This window comes from Wasmannia auropunctata, unplaced genomic scaffold (assembly GCF_000956235.1).
Source record: "Wasmannia auropunctata unplaced genomic scaffold, wasmannia.A_1.0 LD335009.1, whole genome shotgun sequence".
Classification (NCBI taxonomy): Eukaryota; Metazoa; Arthropoda; class Insecta; order Hymenoptera; family Formicidae; genus Wasmannia; species Wasmannia auropunctata.
The window spans coordinates 3953-13219 of record NW_012027881.1 but is presented as its reverse complement, the minus strand read 5'-3'; the positions used below and the strand labels follow the sequence as shown (position 1 = coordinate 13219).

At 36.8% G+C, this 9267-nt stretch overlaps 2 protein-coding genes across 2 annotated transcripts in view; one reads left to right on the top strand and one right to left on the bottom strand.

The window, feature by feature from the left end:
* LOC105457829 (protein singed) overlaps window positions 1-5249 on the top strand; it is a 26727-nt gene extending 21478 nt beyond the window's left edge. The window contains exons 5-8 of the mRNA XM_011702719.1: window positions 837-1129; window positions 1349-1509; window positions 1606-2076; window positions 3246-5249. Coding sequence (XP_011701021.1) covers window positions 837-1129; window positions 1349-1509; window positions 1606-2076; window positions 3246-3451 — 1131 coding nt within the window. The 3' untranslated portion in view covers window positions 3452-5249. The remainder of the gene's footprint in view (window positions 1-836; window positions 1130-1348; window positions 1510-1605; window positions 2077-3245) is intronic.
* An 841-nt stretch (window positions 5250-6090) lies between these two features.
* Window positions 6091-9267, bottom strand: part of LOC105457828 (ribonuclease Z, mitochondrial) — a 5316-nt gene continuing 2139 nt past the window's right edge. The window contains exons 3-6 of the mRNA XM_011702718.1: window positions 8586-8896; window positions 7810-8205; window positions 7380-7723; window positions 6091-6526 (exon numbers count right to left, since the gene is read on the bottom strand). Coding sequence (XP_011701020.1) covers window positions 6127-6526; window positions 7380-7723; window positions 7810-8205; window positions 8586-8896 — 1451 coding nt within the window. The 3' untranslated portion in view covers window positions 6091-6126. The remainder of the gene's footprint in view (window positions 6527-7379; window positions 7724-7809; window positions 8206-8585; window positions 8897-9267) is intronic.

The following is a 9267-nucleotide window of genomic DNA, read 5'->3' as shown; positions in this document are numbered from 1 at the left end:
CAGACGTGTGCTCTTCCGATCTGGTACCCACTGGCGTTTCTTCAAAAATCATCTCAAACAAAAAAACCAAAAAGATTATTAAATTAGATATTATAATCTAGTACTTGTCATAGGATTTTTTTTTTCATTGCTTAGTTTTTGTTTTATAGGTAAAATAATAACTAATTTTTGGTCGAAAAATCGCTATGTTATGTTCAAACGTCCGCCATTTTGTCATAAATTGATATTTTCAAAATCAGCTATGACAAATACTAGATTATAGTATTTAATTTAATAATCTTTTTGGTTTTTTGTTTTAAATGATTTTTGAAGAAACGCCAGTGGGTACCGTTTACCAGAATTTTTTTATCCGGCGCTCCAAAGATTATACAACAACCTCGTTAATTTTTGATTAAAAAAAAAAAAAAATTGAACATATTCCTGAATGTGTATACTTTTAGATAGAAAAACTCCCAATCCGAAATTTCAAATAGTTTTCCTAACAAAATTCACAAAAATGACCTTTTTTCCGGCTCCTAGGTGTATATCTCCCCTTAACTATGTGTATGTGTGTATGTATGTATATATTTTTATTAATATTATTTCTGTACACGAACTTGTATAGTTATCACATTTATAAAGTTGCCACCACTATGTCCTTTTCTCTGAGTGCAGAGTAATGCCCAAAATCCCAGGACACAAGCTTTCCGGAAAACCGGAGATCACGGGGTCAAACTCGAAGAGGCTATAATTGGGCAGGAGCAATTATAATTGGGCATTGACTTAATTACTTATTGTTAGATGATAAGCTTTAGATAAGCTGTCCAATCTGATCAGGAATTTACTTGATTATTTAGGTGAATCTTCGATCGGCCGGAAGAAAACGTTTCGCACATCTGAGCGCCACCCAGGACGAGATCCACGTGGATGCGCCGGTGCCGTGGGGTGAAGATACCCTGTTCACCTTGGAATTTCGCCCGACGACGGGTGACGACGACAGTCACGGAAATCATTCCAAGTCTGAGGGCGGCCATTATGCGCTACATACTTGCAATAATAAATATCTCGCGCGCGATGGTAAACTTCTTGACGCGTGCACGCGAGACTGCCTCTACGCTGCGGAATTCCACGCTGGTCTTCTCGCTCTTCGGTATCACTAATTATATAATTACTTTACGCCTCTTTATATATCGTAGATAGTCTTTCTTAATTAACAATTAAATCTTATATTAGCAGTAAGAAAAAAGGCGTATATACAAAATGTAATTATTTCAAGATTGAAATTAATTTCAATTAACGTTAATTAAACATTTCGGACGAATTAAATTAAACTAATTGAATTAATTTCGATAAATTAAAACTCCTACAGTGACATACATGGCGCGTACTTGGCACCGATCGGAAGTAAGGCCGTTCTGAAATCGAGATCAACGACTGTTACGCGCGACGAGCTTTTCTCGCTGGAGGAATCTCTGCCGCAGGCATCTTTCGTCGCAGCATTGAATCAGCGATACGTTTCTGTGAAGCAAGGTGATTCTAAATTTTACTTTCAACGATCTTCCGTCGTGAGATAAAACTGAGATGTAGTTGAAAATTAATCACAATCGTTGCCCCGATCTCGATTAGGCGTTGACGTGACGGCCAATCAGGACGAGATCTCTGGCCACGAGACATTCCAGTTGGAGTTCGACCGGGTGACGAAACGATGGTACGTGCGAACGATGCAGGACCGTTACTGGAGTCTGGAGGCTGGCGGCGGTATACAGGCATCAGATCATAAGCGCTCATCAAACGCGCTCTTCGATCTTGCGTGGCAATCGGACGACGGCACGGTCGCGTTGCGCGCGAACAACGGCAAGTTCTTGGCCACCAAGCGGTCCGGTCATCTCTACGCGAACGCCGACTCGTTGAACGGTAACGACTCCGACGCCGCCAAGTATCACTTCTACCTGATGAATCGGCCCGTGCTGGTGCTGCGATGCGAGCAGGGTTTCGTCGGACCCAAGAGCGCGGCTAGTCCCAAGCTCGAGTGCAACAAGGCTGTTTACGAGACGATACGCGTCGAACGATGCGAGCGCGGCGTGGTCAGATTCAAAGGTGATTTTTTTTTTAATTCGTTCAATGTGTTCATCACTGCGATAGAGGAGGGGGATATATGACATATGTTTGATCAAATTAAAGACGAAATTCGCGAATTTATTTAAGAAAAAAGAATAAATGGACACAATTCTGTCTGTTTAGATGTTATTTACTATTATTGTTAAAAAACTTGTAAGAGTACTATAATTCCCATAGTAGTTTATTGTTAGAAATATTATAAAGTATATCTATTAAAGAACTTTGCCATCCGTAATCAATTATGCAACATATATTTCAATTATCAGGAAAGTACACAAGAAAAAGATAGAAATGTTACGAATCTTGAATCAAAGAAATTTGCAATAAATTATTAAATAGCATTTTAGTCCAAATGTTTCGTACAATGAGAAATCTATTTTTTACGCGTTCAACAATCTCATACTTAATTATAATCTACTTATCTTTAATCCTGTTGGAATTGCAAGGCTCCTTACAATCGCATTATTCCTTATAGAAAAGAGGGCGAGCAACAACAATGTTCAATCTTTTAATTTACTATTGGAATAAATGCCATCTATCGATTACCAGAATTTTGTTTGATGAAAATTACTAAATATTTCAACAATTATATTTGACAAGTAATAAAGGCAATAACTAACACGTTTATACAAAAGTAATTAGAAGAGGTCAACGGGCAAGAACGAGCGAACGAATGTGCTAATATATATGTATATATTGTTTAGAATAAGAATAAGTAATCTTTATGCATTTGAAATTCACAGACACCGAATGTTTCGATTGCACAGAGTTTTCTTTAGCAATAATAAAAAAATTATATTTTTTTACATTTACATTATTAATTTTAAACAACATGTATTAACATCATTTATATATTGTTATTAACCGTTAACCAAGAGGCCGTTTATCTCTTCTAATTATATTTGAGGGATGTACAAAATTGACTTGTACTAAATCATATAAACTTCTGAATCGATCCGAATTAATACTTTATCTATATACACTGTATAATCGCACAATAATAAATAATCTAACGTGATAAGAAGGATGACTACTAATTATTTTACTAATATTATTAAAAAATATTTGTGTTTCTGTGATATTCGTCCAGTATTTGCTATACAATTTATAATATTGATTATATAACTCATCCGTTTTATTAATTACAGGACAAAATGGAAAATATTGGCACGCGGATAGCGAGGGAGTGACCGTGGACTCGGACATACCATCCGACGGCTTCTACCTGGAGTTACGCGAGCCGTCACGCATCTGCATCAAGTGCGTGGACGGGCGGTATCTCACCGCTGGCAAGAACGGCGCGCTGCGTCTGGGCGAGTCGGACTACGAGTCCGCCACGAAGTGGGAGTTCTAAAAATGCGAAGGATGAAAATCCCGTAAATGCAACGAGCAAGATGTGTATTCCACTGTCTCCTCAGCTTTGTGGTCATAAGTTCGCAGCACACACCGTGTCCCCGGAACACAACAACGGCGAGAGATCGGCGCAGTTCGTGCCGCTTCCTGCCGTGTACTTAATCGAGCATACCGCGTACGTCGCGCGTCGAAACGACAGTTTAGTATTCGACGTTTCACTCCAATATATACTTTTTTTATTTTTCTTGGTAAAGCTTCGTGGATCCCCGCAGTATATTCAAGACTAGCGGTTTATCCTGATAAACGCAAAAGTCCGAGAGACACGTCCAAAAAGACCGGTTATTATAACTGCGGTCTATTTTATACGTAACACACACATACACACACTTTTATATCTTTATATATTTATAGGTATATACAGTTTGCCACGCTGCAAGTTCAATTTTATATCGACGTCCTTCGTATGTGTATTACGTCTATTCGCAATTCTGCGATCGCGTTGATCACGGAATTAGTGTAACGATCGTTATTATATATATGCTTGTTTAGTTTTATGTTATCTGATTCTGAGACAAAAAAGGAATTTTATGATGATAAATGTGATCAGCGAAAGATCGCGCGTTCAGTAAGCATAGATTTTTTTTCTACTCACAGCGTAGTAATGAGTTTTTTTTTGCTATCGTTATGGATACATTTTTTGTATATTAGATTATTTAAAAGAATATGTAGAAATAACAGACTCAGACAGCACACATGTTTAAAAGTGGAACAAATAAGATTTCTAAAAGACGTCTTTAGACATCACATCATGAGCCGTCTTAAAGAGATCTTTGGTAAGTCACTTTTGGACATGCTTGCTGTTGTGTAGGAGTTAAGAAGGCACGCTTGAAAGGAGAGCCAGATTCAAATCCGACCATATATCCGATCGCTGCCCTCCCGGTTCGGTATAATCAACCTTCAAACTTCATTACCGAGACACATTTCTGTTACGATCGTAAATTAGGAAAAGTTCGTTTAATAAGATGCACATGCAGTTTTCGCTGTACTTTATCCTGCTTCACACGTTATACATACTAGCCTGCCCTGCGTAGGTATGTTAAGTGAATGAAATATGCCGGAACTAAGGCTTGGTGATGGAAAGATTCGCAGCACACAGTTTCCGTGAAATTCCGTTCGCTTTTTCTTCTCTTTTTTTATTTTTATTTTTACGTTATTTACGTTTATTGAGAACGATACTTCGACGGATGTCGCGCGTGTTTTAGCAGTAAGATAGATTTCATCTCAGTCTCCTCGCTCTTTTCGGTAAACGATGAGTAGAATCGACACGGAATCGTTTCGTGATTTAGGAACTTTCTGGTATGTCGAATAAAATTATCGAGAATTTTTCGAGATAGAGAGAAAGGGGAGAGAAAGATATATTAAGGTATGTTAGAGTTTCGTGTAAATATATGTTTGTCTCTCCAATATCATTACAATAATTACGGTAATTGTAACATGGTACTACGCGTACTCTTCGCGCTGCTTAATTTAAAAACAAGAGCAAGCACACGATTTTTATGATCGCGAGAAGCGGGGCGGAGATATATGTTCATTAATTGAATATTTTACTTCTTTGGACAAGATGTTGCTCAGATATGTCTCGATTCGCCGACGACGACACACGTATTACTTTCTTAGATATTCGTGTAAGCGGCAATTTTCTCTTTTTACTACTTTTTTCACTGGTAGAACCATATTAAGAACAATGGATGTAATAAATTAAAGGATGTAATAAAAAACAATTTTTTTATTGGTCAGGACTTCGTCTCGCTAAAATTATTTTTTCCACAAACGCAGCTCCTTTTGCAAACTGACATATGTACATATGTATAGGATTATATATAGAACGATGTATGTACAAAGGATGGCTCATGTCTGTTGTGTTCAATTTTAGTGATTTTTTGATGCCTCGCGACTTTTAACCAATTTATATATACAAAGTGTCCCAAAATTCGCGGATTAGCAGTACAGGACATGATACTTTGTGCTAAAAGGAACAACTTTTTCCTTTAGCAAATTTTGATTTGACAAGTAATTTTGGCAGAAGACCTGGTTAAATTTAACGAATAATCGCTCTTGCCCATGCGGCGCTCTCCTCCGTTCACTTGTTCCTAGTCCTTGGCTAATATTTACAAGTAATGTCTTAAGATACTAATACGGCTCTGTTACAATTAATTTACGACATTTTAAGACTGTGTTTAAGACAGTCTTAAATATTAAGAATCAATTATAAATATCTTTTATTGCTTGAAATAAGAAGTTATTAAAATAAATATTGATTTAAAAAAATAAAATCTGCCAAAATTACTTGTCAGATCAAAATTTGCTAAAGGAAAAAGTTGTTCCTTTTAGCACAAAGTATCACTCCTAATCCGCGAATTTTGAGACACCCTGTATATATATGATCGTAAGAGACGCGGGCCATCTTTGTTCAACAGGTCAGTTTGAATAATTTGCACGTTAAAAGTTACAGGAGTAAGCTTTTTAACTAACGTTTAAATTCATTGCTATGCAATTATTCATTAAAAATATCTCTTAAAACATGCTGACTTTTCAAATCAACAACTGGAAAATAATGTCGGATATCGAGTAAGGCGGAAATTGTAATGATAATTTACAATTTATTATACAAAATATTTATTCTGCTGCCATTCGTTGTCTTCGAGCAGCTCGGTCCTCTATTTCTAAGTAATGCTTGTTGAACATTATCTTCAACGTCGGGTACATCAAAGGCAACAGCGGCAGCTGCGACAGGCTGATGTGCATATTGTCGTATGCAATGCCGACGTTATCGAGTTTAAGGCCGTTTTTGCCGTTTTCCGGCAGGTGAGGTATTACCGAGTAGCGTTGACTGAAGTGCGTTAACAGCGTGAACTTCGACCGCATCTGTTCGCCCGCCAGTATGGCCTGCGAGACTGTCGAATGAAACTTCAATCTCGCTTCCTCCACGAGATCATCTTCCATTGTCGCCTCGTGAATGAGTAGATCGCAATCTCGGCCAAGTTTCACGAGATTCTCACAGGGCATAGTGTCACCGCTAGATACACAATATTACATTCGTATTTCGTATCGCATAATTTTTTTTATTCGTAGAAAAAAAAGTAAATAAAATATTTAAAAAAAATATACCTAGCCAATATTCACAGTCCATTCTTATTTTAAGACCATTTTAATTAATGTCTAAGATGCTAATACAGTTTTGTGTGTAATTGACACATTAGATTGCAATTAAGATGGTTTTAAATATAGGACATGGACCAAAAAAAAAAACGGAAAAATTCAAAGTTTAAAACAAAAACTTAGAACTTTTATTTAATTAATTTTAATTACTCAAATCAAAATGTAGTACATACATAACATGTTCATTTACTTAAATTATTTTATTCTTTTTGATGTATGTTACACTATGGTGTTGCTTGATCACCATTACATCTTGAAAATGACGTCCTGCAAGTGACCATATCTGAACATTTTTACAATCTCTCTCTTTTTCTCAACTTTTTGAAGTCTCTCATGATTTTTTTGCAACATTTCAACTGTGACGTTTGCAATTTCTTAACGAATATTTGTTACAAGTTTATCAATACTTATATTCAAGACGTCATTCGAAGGATGTTATTTTCATGACGAAATGGACATATCAAGTGACACGATAGTGTTTGCGATGCCAAGTACATAAAAAGGGTAAGATAATTTATAAATGACATTGTGTACATTTCGAATTAAAATTAATTAAGTGAGGTTTATTAGTTTTTATTTGATCTCTTTAAATTTTCCCGTTTCTTTGGCTGACTCTGTATAAGAACCGACTGTGGATACAAGCCTTTTGTCTCTACAATTGAGTGGACAATTAACTTGGGACTTTGGAGAGAAAGGATTACTACACTTACCTATACACTATTTTCTTTCCATTATGGAGTGTCACGGAAACGCCATACGAGTAGGGACAATGCTTGACGTACATCGTCTTCACGGCTCGCACGTTCAGCGTATTGTACATGCTCCTGTATTTGTATAACTCCGGGTTGTGTACGTTCATAAAGAATTCGCTGTTCGAGATCAGCGTAATTCGATGTAAGATAGGCTCGAAACGTTTGTGATACATCTGCAACAACGCGGCGATATGTCCTGGCGCGAACAGATACAGAGGATCTTCCGTGACCTTCGCTCTCTCCTTCAGCAAGCCGATCAGTCCAATATGATGATCCGCGTGCATATGCGATACGTACACTGCCTGAAATATAATTTGAATAATATTGCAAGAATCGTCATTATGGAATTTACAAAGAACAAAGAAAAAAGTGAAAATGATCGTCGTACGTTAATCGTTTTTATGATGTTGTGCGTCTTCGACTTTCCGTAGATTTTCACTATCTGTCCGAATGTACCCTCTCCACAATCTAGTAGCATACTATGGTCTTGGTCCACTCGCAGGAGTATGCCGCTCGTGTTTCTGACTTTATTCGGTATGCTAGAGCCAGTACCCAGCATGACGATCTTCGGGTACTCATTGCCAACATGTAGCGTCTTCGTTCGGGTGCTAATCTCTGTCTGCAGTTCCGCCAACGCGTCTAAAATCCCGTCAATCTCGAAAACTTCGTCTACGTATTCCTTCGGATGCAGCATTACCTCGTTCTCTGTGTCGAATTTCAAATGCGGCTGCAGGTGGACGGTATGATGCGTTCTGGGACGATGTATAATAGGCAGATCTTCTTCCTGAAGAAGAAAAAGAAACTTGTATTTACAATTATTTTGAAATTCCTAAGTAAAAGATGAATCAAAGAAACGGGAAAATTTAAAGAAGTAAAATAAAAACTTGGGCCGGTATTCATAGTCGATAATTATTTGATTTGATGAATAATAACAATTTTATAAATCTCTAATTATTCGTCAATTTAATTTTTACAAAACTTTATAATCGTTAATTCATGAAATTTTTTTAGTTACTTAAATGACATGATATTACATTTTGATGTAATTAAAATTAATCAAATAGTTTCTAAATTTTTATTTTTTACCCGTTTAAATTTGTTTTTTTATTTTGGCCCACTTCTAGAATTAAAGAAACGAGTTCGATGAATAATAATGTGCCTCACCCTCGTCTTCTTTTGAAAACTCTCCTCGTTTAAAAAGGGGAATATCTCTGGATGCAACATATGGAGCTTATGCTGTTGCCTGTGCATTGCTTCGGTGCCCATGCACTGATTTTCCTCATTCACGACTATATGACGCGTATTAAGGCCAAATTTACTCATCCAGTTCACGTAGCGAGAATCGTCCATCACTTTCTGCGGTGTGAAATGAACAACACAGTATGGTATATCGTCTTCATTCGCCGTTTGATGTCGTGCGAAGGCAGGGTGATTTATAAAGGATTCCAGGTAATCTTCTGTTGGACATTCTACAACTGCACGCAAGTAAAGTTTAAAATAAAATAATATATTATATATACATTATATATTTGCGCAAAATAATTATGGCATAGAAAAATTTTGAGCAAAAATTGGTCAACTTTGGTTAACGGTAACTCCGCGAAAAATCATAAAATGATGAACTTTTTTTCAAATGAAAGCTTGAAATCTCTACTTTAAGGTACTGTGAGTCGATTTTAAATTTAATGCACCCCTGTTGTTGTAACCTCTTAAATCTGAGAGCATGTTTGTTACACTGAAAATTGCAAAGTTTGAACGAATGCACGGACTTGCTAAAATTTTTCTCGGGGATGCGGTTTCCAGCGTCATAAAGATGGTCTCTTTCTCTTTAATTTGAAAAAAAAAA